The sequence below is a fragment of the Haemorhous mexicanus genome, chromosome 2, assembly GCF_027477595.1.
Source record: "Haemorhous mexicanus isolate bHaeMex1 chromosome 2, bHaeMex1.pri, whole genome shotgun sequence".
Taxonomy (NCBI): domain Eukaryota; kingdom Metazoa; phylum Chordata; class Aves; order Passeriformes; family Fringillidae; genus Haemorhous; species Haemorhous mexicanus.
This window is the reverse complement of record NC_082342.1, coordinates 482,733-504,203: the sequence shown is the minus strand read 5'-3', so window position 1 is coordinate 504,203 and position 21,471 is coordinate 482,733. Positions and strand designations below refer to the sequence as shown.

Below are 21,471 nucleotides of genomic sequence, written 5' to 3'. Positions count from 1 at the left end.
GACAGCACTGCTCAGCTTTCCCAGAAGCAGAACAGGACAGCAGGGAGCACCCAGCCCTGCACCAGCCACATCGTCCCCCAGCAAGAAGCAGCTGAGCAGGGTGAATCCAGGAGGGACTGGCTCCAGAGAGGCCTCAGGAGGCAGAGGAGAGCCCAGCCCAGGGACAGCCCATGGAGGCTGGGCTCAGCCCATTGGTAGTTAATTTAGCTACTAAATTAACATGTAAATTGACAAGAACTGAATGCAAAGCCAGCACTGCTGCTTGCCAGGACTCATCAGCTTCCAGCAACCTGGGCTGCTCCCATCTCAATGTCCCTGGGTGCTGGTGCTCTGTCAGCAGCACAGAGGGACCCTGGAGCCCCCAGGAGCTGCTCTGCTCCTCCACATTGCTCCCATGAGCCCCACGGAGGCTGGACCAGCCCAGCCATGCTGTCCTGGAAGGAGTGTCTGTGTTCAGCAGGTGCCAGTCCTGGGCTCCCCCTCTCCCTGCTGAAGTGCACCCCAACCCTGAACTGCCAGGGTCCTGCCTGGCCCTTGGCTGTCCCCCACACTGAGCTGGGAGGAGGAGAGGGGCCCAGGGAGAGCAGCCTTGGCAGATAAAACATCATCAGGTACACAGGATCCCCTGGGATGAAGGCTGCAGCCAGCACTGAGGGGACACTCCAGCCCCCATCAGCCCCAGGGACACCCTCCACCATCAGGGACATCTCAGTGCCATCAAAAGGAGGAGGCTCTGAGCAGTCTCTTGTTCCCAGGCCTTATCCAAGTGACACGTGGATACCCCTCCAAGCCCAGCTCAGCTTCTTGGGCAAAAGTGTTTGGCTAAAGAAGACAAAGAAACCTGGAAACCTGGATTGAGACTACGAAGGGAATAGTTTATTACTTATAACACTTCATTCAGCTAAATCCACATAGCAGTACACAGAAAGTCTTCAGAAAAGTGCAAATTCTCACTCTGTATTTGTAATAGGCCCTAGCTTTACAGAACAGACATCAGGTAAACAGCAGTACAGATCCAGAACTCCCCAAGGTTCCAGGCAAGGGGAATGATGCAACTTGAGATACCTCAGTCACCTGTACAAAGCCATTCTTGAGCAGAGGGAATCAAGCTGGACTGCAACCACCCAGGCGCCACCATGCAAGGAGCCCCCTCTGAGTTGGGGAGAGGACAAAACAAAGTGATACCAGTTTTAAAAGGAGAGACCATCCAGGTGCTTCCTAAGGCAGCACACACATCCCACCCTGCCCAAGGGACAGACCCCATCGCTCCCCTCCTGGCTTCCACCAGTGTCACACAAACACTTCTGCGAGGAAACGGGAGCTGGAATCCCCAACACCCTCAGGAGCCAGGCAGGGAGGGCACACCAAGTGCTGAGCCAGGGAGCAACACCAGGGATGTGGGCATGCAGGTAACCAACCAGCAGAGCCCTGAACTCAGAGCTCCTGTCCCAGGCCCACAGGGATTAAACCTGCCACAGCTAGGGGACAAACCCCAGCCCTCTGGATTTCATCAAACACTGGCTGTATGACCACAGCTCCAGCCACTGCCCAGCTTTGACAAGGTGTGTTTTACCTGGGAGCACCTCAGAAACAACATCCACGGCGTCCTTTGATCTGTGACCTGCTTTCTACTCAAGTCAGAAAGGCCTTTGTTCTTATCTGGGAAGTGGGAAACAACAGCTGACAACTCGAGGAAGGCTGTGCACAAACCAAGTGAACTCTACCACGATGCATTACAAAGTTACAGGGCAAGGAAACGAGAATTCCAGTCCTTCACAGTAACAGAAGTAAGGGATGCGAGATCAGAGGGAGGAGATAAAGGAGTTCCACAAATGGAACAGTATAAATATATCCAACAGTTCCAATACAGTAGGAAAACAACAGTAGCAGCAGTTTCAAAACAGCAAATAGTTATTATACCCTGAAAGTACATTCAACACGCTGTGCCTGCTGCTGTCCTCCCAAAAGCATCACTACAGCTACAGCTCCCTGTCAGACCTACCCTGGGGAAAATCCCAGACACAAAACACCCCACAGCTGGGGTTTCTTCTTTAATTAAGGATAGTTAGACTAGGAACAGCTTCTAACAATGCTTCTTTGAAAACATTTTCTCCTTTTCTAGCACTTGCCTACTGACACAAAGCAGATGTCTGGGAAGCTGCAGATTCCTGCTCTTTGTAGGAGCACAACCATCACTCACAAGATGTGACTGCTACAATAACACACAGCTGGGCTCACCACACACACACACGCTGCTTTTTACAGTGTTTGTTCAAAATTATGTCCCACGTCACTTGTCCTCTTCACTGCCTGGAGAACAAAACCCTCAACACCTCAGGGTTTACTCTGCCAGTGGAAGGAATGGCAAAAGCTCCTTCGAGTTCAGTGCAGTGGGGATCCAGATCTGCACTGGATCTCCTTTCTGGGAGAGCTGAAGGCAAAGCAGGAGTCAGAAACACCTTCCCAGCCCTAGCCAGCACAGACAACAACAAAAGCATCCTCTGAGTGTATCTGGGTCTGCCTATTTCCCCCACCATGTCAGTCAAATGTACAATCAAGGTAAAAAAAAAAAAGAAAAAAAAAAACAAGCTTTTGGCATGAGATATATTTCACTCACTGGCAGAACAATTTGGAGATACTCTCTCTTAAAATAAAAAAATAAATAAATAGCAGTGACAGGTCAGAACTTGTGCAACACAGACCTTCTCTAGTACATGTACATTCATGGACACTGAAATACTTCTCCATGGACATAGTGCAAAGCTGCTGGCAGCAGGAAACCCCCAAACCTCAGGGCTCTCTGAAGCCATGGAGAGGCAACACACACAAACCCACCCCGTGCCATTCCTGTGGCATCCAGCTGCAAGGGCAGCAGCAGAGGGAGGATCAATCTGGGGAGGCAGCAAGAGTGGCAAAACACCAGCTGCAGCTCCAGGGCACCTTGGGCTCTTCCCCCATCATCTCCACATTGATAAAACCCAGCACTGAATTGCTGCTGCTTCTCTTCACTTGCTGCCAGTGACAGCAGGGAGCTTCCAGAACCAGCTCCCCTGTGCCAAAACAGGGCTTTTATTGCTCAAAATCCAATATAACCACAAGGAGAACTTGAGTACTGGTTTGGGTGGCTTTTTTGGAAAATGTGATTACAAGTCCCACTTGCTACTTGAGCAAAGGGAGAAAACAAATGAGAGAAGCAGCTAAAAATTTACCCTTGAATAACAGTATTTGCAAAGTGCTATTCTAATAAATTACCTGACAGGACATGACAAAAAAAAAAATTAAGAAATCACAATTTAGTAACTGTGTTAATCTCATCTTCACTTTCTTCCTTGGTTTTGTTTTTTCTTTGTAATGCACAGACAATATAAATACAGGCCAGCAAAAACCAAAAAGTCACTGAGTAGCATTTAAATCAAGTAATGAATAGAGAAACCCAAGAAAGTGTAAGACTCTGCAGAGATGGGAGACAAAAAGTAGCTACAGAGCCTGTGGTAGTCAGGAGGGGAAATTTTACCAAGGAATGACCAAGTTCCTGCTCCTCTGGAAGCCTTGGAAGGCACCAGGCAATTCCAACCCCAAGCTGCAGCTCTTGCCACTACTGTTTCACTGCCAATTATTTTAAGACACACAGAGGAAAGCTACAATGCCCAAGAACACCTTTACCAACAGAAGAATTCTTTAGTAGCTGAAAAATGCCAACAGTTTGCCTAAACAAGAAAAGCTGAGCTCTGCTTCGATGCTTTTGGAAGTGCAGACCTGTATGGAAGGTCTCAGAGCTGCAGGGAAGAAGCAGCCTTTGCTGTCAGTCTGGAGTGATCACTCCTTTAAAACCTTTTCACACACAAAAAACGAGGTGCTTTAGGTACCTGAACTGAGTTTAAGACAGATGTAGCAGCTAAGCTCAGCTGCCTCAAAGGTACTGGGGCAGTTCATTTGCATTGGTGTGGGTCAATTGAACTTTTGGTCACAAGGACTGAAAACTGCAACAATAAATCCCACCCTTTCCTCTGACCTCCTCTCCTTATCCCAATTTGGTGAAAAGCCTGACAAAAGAAAGCTTCTTCTGCACAGAAAAAGAATGCAGCTGCTGAAAACACACACACAGACACAGAGATGAGACTGGTTCTGCTCCTGGGTCCTTTGTTCCAAAGCCTCCTCCAGCCCGGGCTCTATGCAGAGCGCCAGGTCAGCCCGTTCTTGGCAGGCTCCAGGAAATCCCCAATCAGAGCCTCGATCAGCTTCTGCAGCTCTTCCTCCAGCACACTTCTGTCACTGCAGGAAAGAGCAGGTCCAGGTCAGCGGGCTGGGAAATACCCAAAATTAAACAAACAGCGAGACTGACGGGGATGGACTTGCTGGGCTGTGTTTCCCACCCCTCCAGGTGTGGAGACTCCTGCTTTAACAAGCTCCTTTTCGGCATTACCCTGGCCTGGGCTGGAAGGGACTTTAAAAGACGGTGCCCAGAGCCCTCTAGTGGCCTTTTCCCTCCTTTAATTAAATTAATGTCAATTAATACTGCAGTAGTCAGGTGGTGAGGCCCGGGCACAGGTTGCCCAGAGCAGTGTCCAAGGCCAGGCTGGAGCAACCTGGGATGGTGGAAGGTGTCCCTGCCCACGGCACGGGGGTGGAACAAGGTGGTCTTTAAGGTCCCTTCCAACACAAAGCATTCCATGATTCCATAAGCATGAAGAGGAGGTTTCTGTGGTGTAACACACCCTGGAGTCCCCCCACACTTTCAAACTGGAAGTGGCTCAGCCCAGGTGAACAACATCTGGTGCTCTCCCGCAGCTCAGGGTAACACAGCAGATCCCCAAAGGCAGTGGGAGCTCACCTGGCTGCAAACACACCCAGCAGCAGCAGCACAACCCCAGCAGAGAGAGAACAGCCTGGTTGTGACACTGGTCCCACTGACAGGGTGAGGGTTGGTCACAGGCTGGACTCTGACCTCAGAGAGCTCTCCTAGCCTAAACAATTCCGTGATTTTGCCACCTGAGCACTTTTTAACCCTACGTAACTGGGTCTGTCAGAGAAGCCTGCTGCAGCAGATGCTGAGAACCCCTCCTGGTGTGCTGCTGAGGGCAGCAGCAGGGCTGGGACACTGACCTGTGCCCGGGCAGAGCACACATCTCAGCGTAGTACTTGATCTTGGGCTCGGTGCCGCTGGTGCGCAGCGTGGCCACGCAGCCGTTCTGGAAGGTGAACGTGATCATCTGGCTGCTCTTGCTCACTGGCAGCACCTGCAAAACAGCAGCAGCCCCTCACTGCCCCTGCAGCAGCCCCTGGGGGCTCAGGAGCTGCAGCAGCAGCGGGCTCAGCGAGTGCACAGCGGTCTGTGTCAGAGCAAGCGTTCCCCACCCGCCTCCTCCCAGTGCACTGGGGTTTGTGCCCCCCTCCCCTGCACAACCACTCAGAACTCACAGCCTTGTGGTCCAGCTGGCTGCTGTCGTAGCCCGTGGTGATGTCCCTGACGTGCAGGATGCTGTGAGCCCCGCAGCACCGGGGGTACGACTCGGGGCCCTCGAAGTTCCGCAGCCTCTCAAATATCCTTTTGATGGTGGCAGGCTCGTAGCACAGGAAGTAGGAGGTCTTGGAGATGTGATAGCCATAGCTGCAGGCAGATTGATGCTCTCATGGTGAGATTCAGAGCGTTTGGGCTCATTTGGTACCCAAAAGATCTCAGTACAGGGCTTCATTCTGACAAACCCCACTCTTGTTTAATTGCTGGGAGTGCATCCCTAGCCATTCCTTCCTGCTCTGTTACAGACCCCTTCTGGCAGTGGGAAGCCAATCCCTGAGTCCTGCCCCAAACCCCTCTCCAGCCCTCCTGGAGCCCCTTGTGATATCTGCTGTGATGGGCTCTAATCCACCCTACACCATAAAAACCCCAAAACAACAATGAGAAAGCATCTGAGGGACACAAACATCTGCTTATATTTAAATAAATATTCCTTAGATGATTCCCAGCTCCAAAACAGCAGAGTAGAATACTCCAATGAAAGCCACCACTCACATTTCATAAATGTCAACGAGTTTCTGTGCCAGGGTCAGGCCCTGGCCCTGCAGGTAAGTTGCCATCTCAGCAATGACCACAGCTGCACTCACTCCATCCTTATCCAGCACTGATGTGCCACACATAAAGCCTAGGAAGAAAAAAGGGATGGTGGAAAAGTAACCTGACAGATTATTATCACACTGATTTACCTGACTAAGCTCTAACCTTTGGTCCTGGAAAGGAAAATTGACCAGCACATGGAAGCTGCTTTATTGCTGCTTATGCAGCAGAAACACAATGATTTCTCATCTAATCTAATGATTTTGGGGGTTATAGGGCTGGAAAGATAAGCAAACACCAGAATCAGCAAGTCAGACACAATTTATTATGGGAGTTGGCAAGCCAATTTGATGAGAGCAAAATATCAGTGCTATTAGGATAAAAATCAAGTACTCTCTGTGTGTTTTATTTCCTAGCCAAGATCAGCCCCTCCTAGTCACACTGCCCCCTCAGTCCTCAAAGGCTTAAAGGGACAGCAGCACTCATACCAATAGACTCCTCAAATGCAAAGAGAACTTCTTTCCCGTTGTCTAGGAGATTCTTTACTCTGCTTCCAATCCATTTAAAACCAGGGAGTGTTTCCTAAAAAAGAGGGGAGAAAAAAGGAGGGCTTAAAACATGTATTTTCAATTTAGATTCAATTCAAAGAAAAAAGCATAGCCACTGTTCACTCCTGACTGGAAAAAAGAAACAAACAACAAAACCAAAACCCCAAAGAGAAAATATAAGTATGTATTTTGAATTTTAGGGTCAGTGGGAAAGACTGCTGCAGAGTCAAAACACTACAGCCTAAGGATGGTTTTTCTGATCTTTTTCCAAGTGATTTCCTTAAACTTCAATCTAATTAATTGACAAGCAGAATAGGGACAGTAAAGAAGCCTCAGACAAGTCATCTCCTCAGTGTTGTGAGGAGCCCAAGGCAAAGAGCCACTGGAAAGGATTTTCCTAGTGGATACTCAAGTAGGACACGAGTACCAAACCAAGGGAGAAGCGTGTCAGGGGCTGTGCTGCTCAGACCACATCAGATCAGCTGTGCTGCTGACAGATGAGACACAGTTATTCAGGAGGAAAAGCTGCAGAAGTACCAAAGTAACACTTGCAGCTGCTGGCAGGGGAGAGCACTGCTCTGGGGGTTTACATCAATCAGGCAGCAGCAGTGGAAAGCTTACAAACAGCTTTTCTTGGAGAGAAGGAAGTTACAAATAAAAAGGAAGGGGAGCTTTTAGAGAAGGCCAAGAGGTTCTGTAAATTCTTGGCTTCTCTTTTTCTTTCAGTCAAGTATGTCCTTTTTCAGTTAAAAAAAACCAAAACAAACAGTGTTTAGAGAGAGAACCAAATCCACCACAGGGAACTGACATTCACCCTGGTTAGGCCTATCTGGGCACTCACTCAAAATGGTTTTCAGAGTTGCTTTCAACTCTAAATTCCTCATTTTTTTGGCAAAATATTTATTCCTATTGCACATGGATTTAATTAAGACATGTGTAAACAAGGTCTGGCCTTTTGTATGTTTGTGCTACAATTTCAGGCACTGACCTCTCTTCTGGCTAAGATCCAAGAGAAATCAGATTTAATTTGGATGCAGGAATTAAGTTGTCAGTCTGGGGGGAGCACCCCAGTTTCTTTTTTAGCAAGTTCTTCACAAAGCTGTGCATTAAAGATCTGAACACAGGAGCTCCTCTGCCTGAAGTGAACCCAACACCAAAACCCAGTGGCACAGGGCACCTGCAGGGCCATTGTGTAACCTCCAGGTGCTTCTTACAACTCCCCATCAACACTCAGGGAGCAGGGCAGGCTGCACAAATCCCCCTCAGATAACCACAGCTAAGGCATGCCTGTTACCTGCAATCCAGGTGTTCATTCTATCCCTGGGACTGAGCTTTGCCCACGCTGATCCCCCCAGCCCAGAACACTGAGGAGACTGAAATCAGGCTTGTGTAGGTGAAAGAACACCCTCTGCAGGCTGGAATCCCTCAGAACTCCCAGCCAGAAGCCTGGAAGCCCCCTGATCCCCTTTTACTCTGAGAGGCCAGCAGCAGGAGGATGGGGTTGGGATGGAGGCAGCACCACAGCCCACACTCACCTCAAAGTGAAATCCCTCTTTGAGTGCAATTGCCCTCAAGATCTTGGAGGAGACCGTGGTTGCCAGCATGTAAACATTCCTCACATCAGCATCCTGGGAGCAGTTCTCCTTCCAGCAGGAGAACATCCACCAGCCAAACAAGGCTGCCAGCTCATTGCCTGAGAACACCTTCCAGCAGCCACTGTGGGGAGAGGCAAGGAGAGCATTTCTGCAGGCACTCAGCACCAGCAGGGGCAGGGAGAGGAGCTCTGCAGGCACTCAGCACCCAGAGAGGCAAGGAGAGGGCAGGGGGACAGGAATTCTGCAGTCACTGAACACGGGGTGTGAGCACAGCACTGACAAGCTGCTCTAGGCAAAGCCACCCTACTGACAGACTGCACACCTATCACACCTCCAGGATCTACAAGGCCAGGGCCCAAAGACAGCCCCAGGGTCTCCTCTCTGGCACAGCCTGGATCACCCAGCAGAGGAGAGCAGTCTAGAACTGGCCCACACAGAGCAGTCTAGGCAACCTGAGCACTGCAGCTTTTACTTACACAGCCACCAGGACTGGGGCCTGTCAGTGGGAGAAAAATAACTTCTGTTCAATATGAACAAGCAGGGGAAAGCAAAGGATTTAAATTGAAAATAAAAAAAAAACACCAAAAAACCCACTCCACCAAAGAAGCCCATGATAACTACCAAGGAAGGTTTGCCTGATGTAAATGAAAACACAGCAAACAAAATGAGTTTACTGCCTTCAGTAACCACTCAGTTTTCAGCTGAGCTTTATTTGGCCATTTACTATTACTCCAGTAAGTATTGAACCTACTCTTTGCTGGGTGAATTGATTTAAGATGCATTTGGAGTTGATACCAAAGGATAAAACTCAAAGGAAAAGGGAAAGTGGGGACTGAAGGTCTGTGCCTGGCCATCTGGGGATGTTCTGTGACTGCCAGCACCTTTTCTGCAGGAAGGCACAAGACAGGCTCCCACCACTCACTTTTCCTGCTGCTCTGCCACTGCCAGCCGATCTGCATCTGGATCAGTGGCCACTACTACTCTGGCACCCTCCTTCTCTGCAAGCCTCAGGGACAGCTCCTGGTGGGAGAAGGAGGGGACAAAAAGCACCAACATGTAAGAGTAAATACACCCACAGCCTCCCTGCTTACCCCTAACAGCCAGTGAAAGAAAAACCCCCACGGGTTTCCCACAGCTGAGAGCAGGCTCCCCCTGTTCTCTCCCTCAGCTTGCTCTCCCCCACAGAAACCAGATGAATTAGAAACCAGAATACCAGCACAGATTCTCCTTCCTCAGGATTGGGGCACTTGACAGTGGAGAAGTCGGGGTCTGGATCCTTCTGCTCAGGAACTGGGATGGGGGGCTGGAAGCCAAAGGCTCTGAAAGCCAGCTGCACGTAGTCATGGCCAACTCCGTGGAAAGAGGTGTGCACAAACTTCAGCCTGCTCTGCACGTTCAGCTCCCTGGGGAGGAAACACAGCCTCAGCAGGACCCCAGCTCTCCAGGACTGCTCTCAGGAGGGAAAGCAAAGCAAACCCAACTCCTCTGCACACTGCTGCATTCATTTCAAAGGAATCAAAGTGCTTATTTTGCACTAGAAATCGCTGGGTTAAAGCTGCTTCTCCTGGCAGATGAAGTATTTACCTTCTGCTGAGACAGATCAAAGTCTCCCAAGAATAAACTGTTGATTTATACATCAAACTCAGGCTCTTCCACCACCTTAAAATGTTATTCCAGATCTGCTGCATGCCATCCATCTTTTATTCTCATCTTCTGCCCCACCTTACCTTTAGACTGAATCTATTTCATGCACGTGCACCTCGCTTTTAGTCTGAATTTCTGCATTTTATTCAGAACTCTGAGTGTATTCACTTGCATTACATGGTTTCCACTGGGGTGCTTCACAGTAATTAATTCCCAAAGGCAGCTGCTTTACTCTCAACCAAATGGTTTACCCCTGAGGATGGTGACCCCCTGAGTTTGATGACACCTCAGAGAACACAGGGGAGTCTGTCTGCAGTCAGTTTTTCCCACATGCAACCCACAGCTTCCTTAAAAGCACAACCCAGGTGCCTTTTGCTTTATACCATACCTGTGATAGCAGATCTTGGTCAGGTCCTCCATGTAGCTGTCACAAATTTTCTGCAGAGGATCCTGCCTGAGGGGACTGGTGTCCACCAGATTTTCATTCCAGGAGCCACTCCAGGGCTCCACACACTCTTCTATGCATTTAATAATCTCCTTATCATGGGGAGAGGTGATCTGTGCTCCATTTTCCCAATAAACCTGGGGTAAGAGGAAGGGAAACAAGACCCAGTTTATTTGCAAAGATTGTGAACCTGGTAAATTCTGTTAGCTAAAGGATTCCACCTGCTTTCTGCCTAAGCCATACAGGGGACTCAGCATCTGACTGGCTTGATTCTCAAGACATTTGGAGTCATCCAGCACAAACCTCTGAGCTCACAACTGATAAATGAGCTAACACAGCAACACAGCCTGCTTCCACAACAGCTGGTGTTGAACTACCACCACTGAAGTACCAGGATGTGAGAAACCAAAAGCAGGCACTTGTAGCTGGGAGTGCTGTGCAGACTAACAGTGGGAAAACACCACCTTCCCCAAGGCTGGCATTCCTCTGGAAAAAGGAATACAGCTTGGGTTGGAAGCCAGAGCAAAGCAGATAAGCAGGGTGCCAAGGTCTGTGTTTTTCCACAGCTGAACAGCCCTAATCTCTCAGCTGGAAACACCCTCCAGAGTGGAAACTCCATATCTAACCCCAGCTATAATAAAGCCTTTGTTAAAGATTTAGAGGCCACTTTTCCCACACTCTGCTGCCAACAGCATGGCTGAGCTCACTGGGCACACTCTGCCTCTGCCTCCTCACCTCTGGGCTTGTCACCTCCAGCTCACACTGCCCAAAACCTTCAGAACCTGCTGAAATCCACAGGGGAAACTGCCAAAGATGAAACAGCTCTTGGGAAAGGCCAGGAAACACACACCAGGGTGCTGGCACAAGCAAACCAGGAAACACACACCAGGGTGCTGGCACAAGCAAACCAGGAAACACACACCAGGGTGCTGGCACAAGCAAACTCTGTTCACTTCTTCTCTACTGAAGAGCAGTAAACTGTTCTTCACTTCAGTAAACTGATATGTTTGTGAGTTTCTGATATGTTTGCATCAGAGGACACAAACATAGAATTGCTTCCTGACAAATGAAGCACCTGGGAAATTCCTGTGGCTCCTCTCCTTGCTCATTGCTCCAGCTCAGCAGAAACAAAGGCTGGTGAGGAGCTTCACAGCGTGTTCCAGGGAAGGCAGGAGCAGCTCCATCACCCCCAGGAGCTCTCTCTGCCCTCCCTCACACTGCCATCACTCACTGACCTGCCACAGGGCTTCTAGAACGCTCAGCTAAAGTTGAGTTTAGTTCAGCCTCTTACAGAGCTGAGGAAGGAAATGCTCAGTCAAAACACTGCACTTGCTGTTGTGGGTGGTTTTATTGTCCCAAGCTTGCCAAGTGAAGCCAGCCACCCCTCTTCAGTGCCCAGAAAACCAGGGCAAAAAACCAATAGTACCAATGCTACTGTGTTTTATTAATCCACTCTTCAACCATTCCCCCCTTCAGCACAGCCCCCTGCCGTGTGCATGGATCCACCTCAGTGCTGGCCTAGTTTTGAACTCAGCTTTCAGCCTCAGCAGCCATCACACAAATGGCTGGGGCACTTCTTCAGCTGCTGATGAGCCTCTGTGGAATGTCTCTGCAGACTGATGCTCAAGGCACACAAACTGTGCTCTTCTGCTCTCATCACAGCCAGCTTGTGCAAGGAGGAATTATCCACATAACTTCTCCCTCTAATGGACACACACACACACACACACAAAGGGGGGCCCTGGCACAGGCTGCCCCATCCCAGAGGGCTCCAGGGCCAGGCTGGGAGCAGCCTGGGCTAGGGGAAGGTGCCCTTGGAGGGGTTTCAGGGCTCACTCACCTTGTAGCCGTTGTCCTCCTTGCGGTTGTGGGAGGCTGTGATCATCACCCCAGCCACGGCCCCCAGCTGCTGCACGGCGTAGGGCTGCAAGGGAACCAGGCACAGCTCAGCCCAGCGCTGCCCCAGCCCCCAGGGGTGCCCCCAGCCCTGCCCCAGCACCCAGGGGTGCCCCCAGCCCTGCCCCAGCCCATCTGGAAGCCACTCGGGTGAACACCCTGCCTCCCGCAGCCCGCGGCACAAAGCCGCTGCTCCATGAAAACATTCTTGATATCCACTGCAGAAATGGAAGCCCACACACAGATTGCAGGAGCCCCTGGCAACAGAACAAAGGGATTCACAGAAAGGCTTGCTGGAAAAGGAGTCACAGGCTCCTCCAGGCATTCCAGCCCTCCCCTCAAAGCAAGCTCCACAGAGCACACTGCAGCTCGTGGAGAGCTCAAGGAACACAAGCAAGGATTTAAAGCCATGCAAGGAAAAGCTGCTGTGACCACAAGAGCCTGGTTTTGAGGCATTAAAAGCAGAGGCACTGAGGAATTTGGTGACATCCTTGTCACAGCCTCCTTGAGGAGCCAGGCGTACCAAACAGCCTCTGTTTTTCTGTTAAATAACAGAATTAAAGAAAACTGCTAGCTCTTTTTCAGTAAATTCAAATACTCCCATAACTGTGAGGTACAACAGGAGGAGAAGGTGACTCACCACAAAGGGGGTAGGGACATAGGTGGAGAAGAAGTACACCAGCACATCTTTTGCCAGCAGGACTGCTGCAGTGAGCTTTGCAAGCCTACCAACAGGAAAAAGAAAATATTCAGTCAGCCCAGCTCGCCAGGGCAGCCCAACAGCCAGATGGAATTCCTGCCACCTCCAGGCTCTTGTCTGGCTTATGCCTAGAGTGGTACCCCACAAATTGCACAGTCAGGTCGGAGCTCTCAGGCTGCAGAATGTGAGCCAGCACTTCCAGCTGCTGCCTGGACAGGGCAGGCACTGCAGCCCGCAGTCAAACAAGGCAGACATCCCACACACAGATATCCTCTGCTCAAGGACAGACCCAGCTCCCCAGAGAGCCTGGAGCACCAGCTGCCTGCAGCTGCAGGTTTGGGAAAGGGCTGGGAATCCCACACAGAGCTCCTGTGCCAGCCCTGCCCAGCAGCTTCACACCATGGCCAGCAAGAAGAGCTACCCCTAAAAAATATCCCTGCAAAGCAGCACCCCTCACTGCAGAGTGTTTAGGAACAGTGCCCAGGGATCTGATTCTCACTTTATTACACACTGGCCCCTCCAAGGAGCAGGGAAACTCATTCTCTTCCAGGTAACTGATACCAAACTGCTTCTGCACAGCTCAGGAGGTGAAGGGAGCTCTCAGAGGCAAAGCAGAGGAGACATTAAATGGTGTAAGCTCACCTTGCTCTCACAGACAGGCATTAACACTGATGTCCTTCTCTCCACCACCAGCAACCCACCTCCCACTGACTCAGAACTCCCCTGCAGCACCTGAGACCACCTGCAAGGGTCTGAGAGCTCAGCTGGGAGCTGAGGCCACTGACATTCTGCTTGCTTCACAGGACACAGCTGGGTGACCTGCCATCCCCCAGGCCCTGCTGCCCACAGTGCTGGGAAAGCCCTCTGCCCCCACTGGGAACACTCTTCTGGGGGAGACCAGCTGGATTTCAGCTCTGCAGGATCCCAGGGGAAGGGAGGAACACACAGTCAGGAACTGAGGTGCTGCTGGGACGTGTGAAACACCTCTGTGGCCATCCAGGCTCAGCCCCAGGCTCGGGGGGGCTGAAAAGGAACTTCACTCTTGCACCTCCCCATTTTCAGACTGTGCCAAACCCACAGAGTCTGGGGAAAAATGAGCCACAAACATCTCAGGGGAGAGGAGAGGAGAGACTCACTGCATTCTGTGCCCTACTGCACCAGGGACTTCTTCATCCCCAAAATTAAATACTACTACACTTAAAAACAAAAAAGAACTGTTAGTTACAGCAATAGCTACAATAATTAACTCCTCCTTACCAAAACACTAACTAGCTACTGGCTTGGCTTTGTGCACAGCATGCCATTACCCACGGAGGTTTTGCTCCCCAGGGAGCAAGGGACTGGGATTCCTTAGAGAATTCAGGAAGCAGTTCCCTCCCCTTTCCTTGCCAAGAGCACAGCTGGCCGTGGCTGGAAGCCCACATTTGGAGCATTCCAGGTAAAAATCCCCCAAAATGAAGATACAGCAGGCTGCAGGTGGAATTGCCCTCCCCCAGGCAAGCTCAAATCAGGTGAGACACCAGGGCATGACAGTGTAAAAGTGAACCAATCTCCAGGGGTTTCCAGCTGCATGTTCTGATTTTACCTTCATGTCCCAATCTGTCTCCAGGCACATTAAGCCCACTGTTCTTGTGCATTTAATCTGTAATTCCTCTGCTGGAGAGCAAGCAGCCTTACACTCCTCCTGTGCTGGCAAACAAAGGATTTAGTCCCAGCCTCTCCTCATTACTGCTCCAGTGGACTAAGGGAGAGAGGAAAGAGTGTGCCCAGCTCATCCCAAACCAAAAGAGAAAGTGCTGACAGGACAGAAAGCATTTAAAGCCACAATTTCATTTCTAGTCTTGCAGATGTAATCAATACTCATACTTCTTACTGCTGCAGTTGCTGGTGACCTGACCTCGTGTGTCATATCCAACAACAAAGCCCCTCTGCTTAAAGTCTGAAAAGTTCCTCTCCAGGTACTTGTAGATCCCCTGGAGAAAACAAAAACAATAAAGAAAAAAGGAGAATTAGCTGGGCTGCAGCACACACAAACAGGGTGATCTTGCACAAAGGATGGATCATGTCAGCAGGCAAAACCCAGCTCAAGCACATCAATAACAATAATCACAAACAGCAGCAGTGGTTTTCCCCCAGTGGTCACTGAAAGAAAGCAACCAGAGAAATTGTTGTGGGAAATAAAAGGGAGCAGGACAACAACAAACCCTCAGAAGCAAACACTCATTTTCAATCCATACTGTGCTCCATTTATTCACATCACCCTCTCAAGGCTGAATAGAGAAAAAAAACATATTTTGGGAGCTCTGTACCAGAATTAAACAGATTTTCAGCCCAAGCAGTACTTGGTGCAATCCTTCAGGATGCTTTTCTCTGGCTGTCTGGAAAGGCAGCCTGCCTCCTGCCCCAGAATTCAGCCAGGATCCCTTTTCTTAAACCCTTCAGAATCCCAGGCTGTCAAGGCTGGGAAAGGCCTCGGGGATCAGGTCCAAGCAGGCACTCCAAGGATGTGCCCCAAAGCACGACCTGGTTCACCCAGAGAGGGATTTATTTACTCTCAAAATAAAGAGAGCCCTTGGAATGGTGGCAGGGCTGCAGGCTGTGATCACCTGCTGCAGTCACCTTCACCCTGAACCCCAAACACACAAAGTGCTCACCCTGCCAAGGACTTCCACTCCCAGCTGCAAGGAGAGGAGAGAACAAGGGGAAAACTCTTCTAGTTGACCTGAACAACGCCTGAAGACACCAACAGCACATTTCTTATGGCAGACCCCTTATGTAGCTAAGATTGTGGATGAAGGAAAACAGGGATGTCCTCACTGTCTGCTATGGAGCAGTTTGCTCAAAATCAGCCCCTAAAGCTCGGCCACAGACTCCACAGCTGCACTTACAGCTTGGCACTTGCTATGCAAGCATGGCTATGAAAGCTGCAGGAAATAAAAGTAAATCAATGAAGGCCAGTGGGGAAGTGAATGCAGAGGCTCTCCACTGCCCAAACCCTCTGCTGAGCTCACACCAATCCTCCTCCAGGTGCCCCAAGGGCAGTTTGGAATTCCAGCACCTCTGGGGTTAACTCCTCTCTTGGAACAGCGTCTCAATTTAAAGAATTTCCATTTCCCCTGCACAAGACTCAGGCTTTGCTGGTGTCCCTAATTACTTCTGCTGCTAAACCTCCACCACTTCTGAAGGAGGCACAAGTGCATCGGGTGGTGATAATTAACGGCTCATTAGCAGGTGCCAGCACTCAGATCTAAGCCCGAATTCTCCTCAGGTGACTCGAGTACCACAGCTGCCTCTCCCACTGCGTGGTTCAGGTGATTCCTGATGCAAAATCCACGGAACAGAACGAGTCCACATCTACAGCATGGCCTGTCCCTAACGCTCAGGGCCAAAAGAGAAGGGAGGGAACAGTGATGGCATCGAGAATAACACAAAGATTTTTGGCTGGTGAAACCCAGAGAGCTAGGAACAGCTTTATAAAGCCCAGCATTTACACTTTTCATCTTTTACCTCTGGCTTTGCTTTTTAAGCAGCAGGAAACCCCTTGATGCACAGCTGGCTGGTCTTGTCACTGTGCAGATCAGTGACAGTTCCTTTCCCACTCACAAAAGCACCTGGACATGCATCAAAGCAGGAGAAAAGACAGGGAATCAGGGCTTGACGTGGAGCTTAAAACTTGCCATTTTCAGCAGAGTCCACAGCAACTGCTGAATATTCTGTGCCTTCCTGGATCTGACTTTTCATAATATCCATACAATCAAATCAAGTGAAGATCAAATGAAAAAAAAAAATCAGCTCAAATGAAGGACACAGAACACAGGTGCAACTCCACTACAGCTTATTTTAACTGGAGGAAGTATTAATTACCAGTCTGATATTTGACTGGCCAGTTATTCCTGTCCCAGGCAAGGGCAAAGCCAGAGCCTGGGCTGACCATGCTCACAGCAGGACTGCTCCTGCCCTCAGCTTCTGAGAGTGCTCAGAAAGGGCTGAAACCCGCTGCAGTTTACTTCAGAAACTGCACAAAGCTCCAGCCCACTCCCCAGAGGCCACGTGCCCCAGCCTGACCTGCAGCTCTAATAAACAACCAAAAATAGCAGCAAATGTGCAGAGGGAGCAGAGGCACACACCCCGGGCTGCAGCTCCCAAAAACCAGCAGTGCCCACCAGACTCAGCCTGCCAACACATCCCCTGCCCAGCCAAGGGAATTCTCCTCCCTCTGGGCCAGCAGCCCCACAAAGGGAGCAGCCCCCCAAAGCCCTCAGCAGCAGGGAAATCACCCCCAAACCCCTCCTCTGCTGCCAGGGAAACAGGGCTTTTCAGAGCAGCCTGGCTGCTTTTAACAATCCCACCCCTGGCAACAAAACTCTGACTTTTAGAGCCCTTTGATCAACCTGCTCCCTCTGCAGCCAGAGCCCAGCTGGAGCTGCTGATGCCACTGCAGCCCTGGGGCAGGGCAGGCTGGCACACCTGGAGCAGCAAGGGCTGCAGCATCCTTCCAGGTGTGTCCAGCTGGCAGGTCAGACACCTAAGGGAAGCTTTTTGTGAGGGCCAAGGAGATCCTGCAGACAGAGCTGCCAGAGAGAAGGAAGGCTGGGTTTCAAAGCAGCCCTTGGACACAAAGGCTCCACAAAGAGCACTGGAATTGGGCCTCTCCACCCCTCTGGGGGCTCCAGGTGTACAAGTCAGACAGCAGGATGTCAAGCAGCTCTGGGGAGTCCCAAGTTCCCAGCACAGCCCTCCACCCCAGGCCAACAAAGTGCAATTCCAGCCACGTGTCCTGAGGGAGGTGAGAGCATCAGCCTGCAAAGAGAAACCAGCTGAAGAGCTCAGGTGCACAGTACTAAACGAGAGGCTTTACCAACCCTTGCTAAACCATGCCATAAAACAACTTTGACCACACTTTTTATGGAAAGGGAGTGTATCTGTCAAAATAGGTAAAATTCACTACTTTTCTCATAACAAATATTTTATTGGTTTCCCAAGCATTAGTGCTCCAAATGTACCAGCTCATCCTATTTTCAGTATTCAAGGCAAGAGGGGGGCACAAATAAAGTGTTGGAGTGACTGGCTCAGCCCACAGATGCCCACAACTCGTGCTGCAAACAGAAGAACAGGCTGGTTGGGTCGGGGCTTCGCTCCCTTCCCTCGGGTTATTCCTGTGCTTTGTTTTTGAAACACCACAAGTGTTTACACATTACCCTGCAAGCTCTTCAGGCAGCTCAGGAGATTTCCAGCCGCAGGGCTGTGCAGCACAGGAGCCCTGGCCAAGCTCCAGCCCCAGCTGCCCAAGCCACCTCACCTGCTCCGAGCAGCGAGCCCTCCGTGCTCAGCCCGGCTGGGGGTTCCCAGCAGGATTCCCCCGGGACCGGGGCTGCCCCGAGCTCACCTGGGTGGACTGGATGACGGTGAGGTCGTTGATGTAGCAGAAGCCAGCCCCCATGGCCGAGCGCAGCCCGGCCGTGCCGAAGCTCAGCCGGCAGCACAGGCGCTCCCGCAGCTCCCGGTGCTTCCCGTCCTGCAGCAGCCGCTCGATCTGCTCCTTGGTCTTCTGGTTCTGCAAAACACAGCCGCGCCTCCCCTCAGCGCCAGGAGCCGGGCTGGGCAGGCTCCTCGCTTCCCGGAGATTCCTCGGGAAAAGCCCTCCCATCCTCAAACCTCCACCGCAACTCACTTCTCCCAATATCCCCACATTCAGGAGCTCCTGCTGCCACCGATGGGAGTGCCTGGGCACTAGGACACCTCCCAGCCCCTCTGTGCCTCTGGAAGAGCCTTTCCCAAGGCAGATAACACCATTCCATTCCCAACCTCTGCCCCCGGAGGATGGACAGAAACACAAACCTGGAAGCAGCATTCCCTTCCTCCCCACCCACAGGAAACAGGCACAGTAAAACCCTGGAAAGCACAGGATGCCTCGGGCTGGAAGGGACCTTGGGACCAGCCCATTCCATGGGCAGGGACAGCTTGCACTGGAGCAGGCTCCCAAGCCCCTCCAGAGGGGAGAGGCTGGATTCTCACCCACTGATGCCCCAGCTCAGGCAGGATTTCCCTAAACCCCCAGCCCAGCACAGCTCTGCTCTTTGTTCCTCAGCCACCCAGCTCACACTGAATCAATCTGGGCACCCAGCAACCCAGCCTGCCTGCTGGACAGGGCACTCCCAGATCCCACCCACGGCAGCGCTCACCCAGCTGGGAAAACAGCCCCTGCAGAGGGGCAAAACTCTGCTCTGGAGGCTCAAGGCTGCCACTGACATCTTCTATGAAAATCCTTCCGCTAGGATCTTTTCTCCTGAGAGGCTGGGAAGTTTCAGCTTCTCCATGTTTTGCTGCTTTGGAATGTGATTTGGAGAATTGTTTACCCAGCACGTGAATTGTTTTCACTTGATGACCAATGACAGCCACCTGTGTCGAGGCTGTGAGCAGCCACAAGGTTTCATTATTCATTCTTTTCCTTTCTAGCTTTCTTTTGGTATAGTTTTAGTATATCACCTTCTTCTAACACATCATAAAAGAACAAATCAGCCTTCTGAGATGTGGAGCCAAGGCTGTCACCTCTGCCCTCGTCCTGGGGACCCTCAAAGCCCAGCACACAAGGGCTCCTCCAAAGCAGAGCTGCCCCAGGCAGGGTGGCAAGGAAAGGTCAGCAAAGGCAGATGGCATCTGCAGGGCAGGGGTGAAGCTGCCCTGACATTTAAATCAGAGGTCAGGCAGCTCCAGCAGCACTGGGAAGCACTCTCCAGGGAGAGGCTCTGCAGGAGGACTGGCAAAGTGCTGGGAAAGCACCAGGACACGAGCTGGGCACCCTCACTGGGAGGGAAAAATAATCCATAAAATGCTTTGAGAAAGCTGAAATTACTCCTGTGGCCTGAACGCTGGACATGTGAATTTCAAACAACTTTTTATTTCTTATTTTTGTGTCTGCCTGCTCTGAAATAAAGGGCAAGCCACTGCTGTCCAGGCTCCTGGAGGGGCTGGCAGCCAAAGCAAGGCACTGCTCACTGCACAGGCCTAGAAAGTAACCCCAGCCATGGGCACAACAGGCACCAGCCTGCAGGAGCCAGAGTCTCTCCTCCAGCTGTTCACAGCAGCCAACCAGAACACAAAGGGCTGATGTGCAAAGAGTCTGAGCCTCAAAAACCTCACTTCACACCCGGACACTGCATGGCCTGGCTTTAAAACACAGTTTTTAAATCACACAGCATCCTCTGCAGCCTCTCAGGACACACTGCACTGCTCCCCTGCAGGAAGGCAGCAAAAATCACACATCCCAAAAAACTGGGGCTGGGCTCCAGCAACAGCACAAACACCCCTTTTAAAAACAGATCAGCAAGCCCTTCTGACTGAGGCTACCCAATTTCCTAAATAATAAAATCCCAGCCTGGCACCACCCTTACTCCTTGCCCAGCCTGCCCTCTTCCCCCAGGCTGGAATTTCACACCCCACGGGCCAGATCTCCCTCCCTGCAGCACCCAGCCTGGCTCTGGGCACCCTCGGCCACCCCCACCTGGGAACTCCACTACTGCTGGCACTTATCCCCACTGCAGACCCCCAAAATCCCAAAAAACCCCAAAAACAGGGGTTCTGCTGGCTTGCTTGGCAGTTCTGACATCAGGGCTCACAGGGGCTTTTGTGATGGCTCCTCAAAAGAGATTTGAGGCCAAGTTCACACCTCCAAACCCTACCATCAGCACCAAAATTTCTGCAGAAAATCCAGACTATGGCTTATTTGACCACCTTCCTCAAGCACTAGGAACACTTCAGCTCCATAACACATGTATAAATAAATATATGACACCTCTCTAATAGACATAGACATGTGCACAATCAATCTAGGCTGCCTAATATAAATGGGCATATAATAAAGGAATGACACCTACCCAACAGAAATGTGTATGCAATAAATAGGTGATACTGACCTAAATGTGTATTTATAACTAAATGATACTGACCTAATGTAAATGTGTCTATAATAAATAAATTATAGACTCAATGTAAATGTTTATATAATAAATGATACAGACTCAATATAAATGTGTATATTATAATAATAAAAAATAAATGACACTGACCCAATATAAATGTGTATATAATAAATAAATGATAAAAAATAAATGACACTGACCCAATATAAATGTGTATTTAATAAATAAATAACACTGACCCAATATAAATGTATATATAACTAAATATGATATATAATAAATTATAAACAATATGATGTCATAGATGATATCATATATAACTAAATTATACTGACCCAATATAAATGTGTATTTAATAAATAAATGATACTGACCCAATATAAATGTGTATATAACTAAATATGATATATAATAAATTATAAACAATATGATGTCATAGATTATATTATCATATATAACTAAATTATACTGACCCAATGTGTATTTAATAAATAAATGACACTGACCCAATATAAATGTGTATTTAATAAATAATACTGACCCAATATAAATGTATATATAACTAAATATGATATATAATAAATTATAAACAATATGATGTCATAGATTATATTATCATACATAACTAAATGATACTGACCCAATATACATGTGTATTTAATAAATAAATGA

At 49.9% G+C, this 21,471-nt stretch overlaps 1 protein-coding gene across 4 annotated transcripts in view; it reads right to left on the bottom strand.

Annotated features, from left to right (window-relative positions):
- Nucleotides 1-854: 854 nt before the first annotated feature.
- PGM2L1 (phosphoglucomutase 2 like 1) overlaps nt 855-21,471 on the bottom strand; it is a 30,099-nt gene continuing 9,482 nt past the window's right edge. For 2 of the 4 annotated variants that reach the window (XM_059870906.1, XM_059870892.1), the window contains exons 2-14: nt 18,267-18,434; nt 14,747-14,853; nt 12,821-12,905; nt 12,125-12,208; nt 10,228-10,421; nt 9,409-9,598; nt 9,118-9,215; nt 8,136-8,316; nt 6,541-6,634; nt 6,011-6,140; nt 5,419-5,608; nt 5,104-5,237; nt 855-4,272 (exon numbers count right to left, since the gene is read on the bottom strand). In XM_059870906.1, the coding sequence (XP_059726889.1) occupies nt 4,170-4,272; nt 5,104-5,237; nt 5,419-5,608; nt 6,011-6,140; nt 6,541-6,634; nt 8,136-8,316; nt 9,118-9,215; nt 9,409-9,598; nt 10,228-10,421; nt 12,125-12,208; nt 12,821-12,905; nt 14,747-14,853; nt 18,267-18,434 (1,758 nt within the window). In that variant the 3' untranslated portion in view covers nt 855-4,169. The other 2 variants (XM_059870901.1, XM_059870907.1) reach the window with 2 other exon arrangements.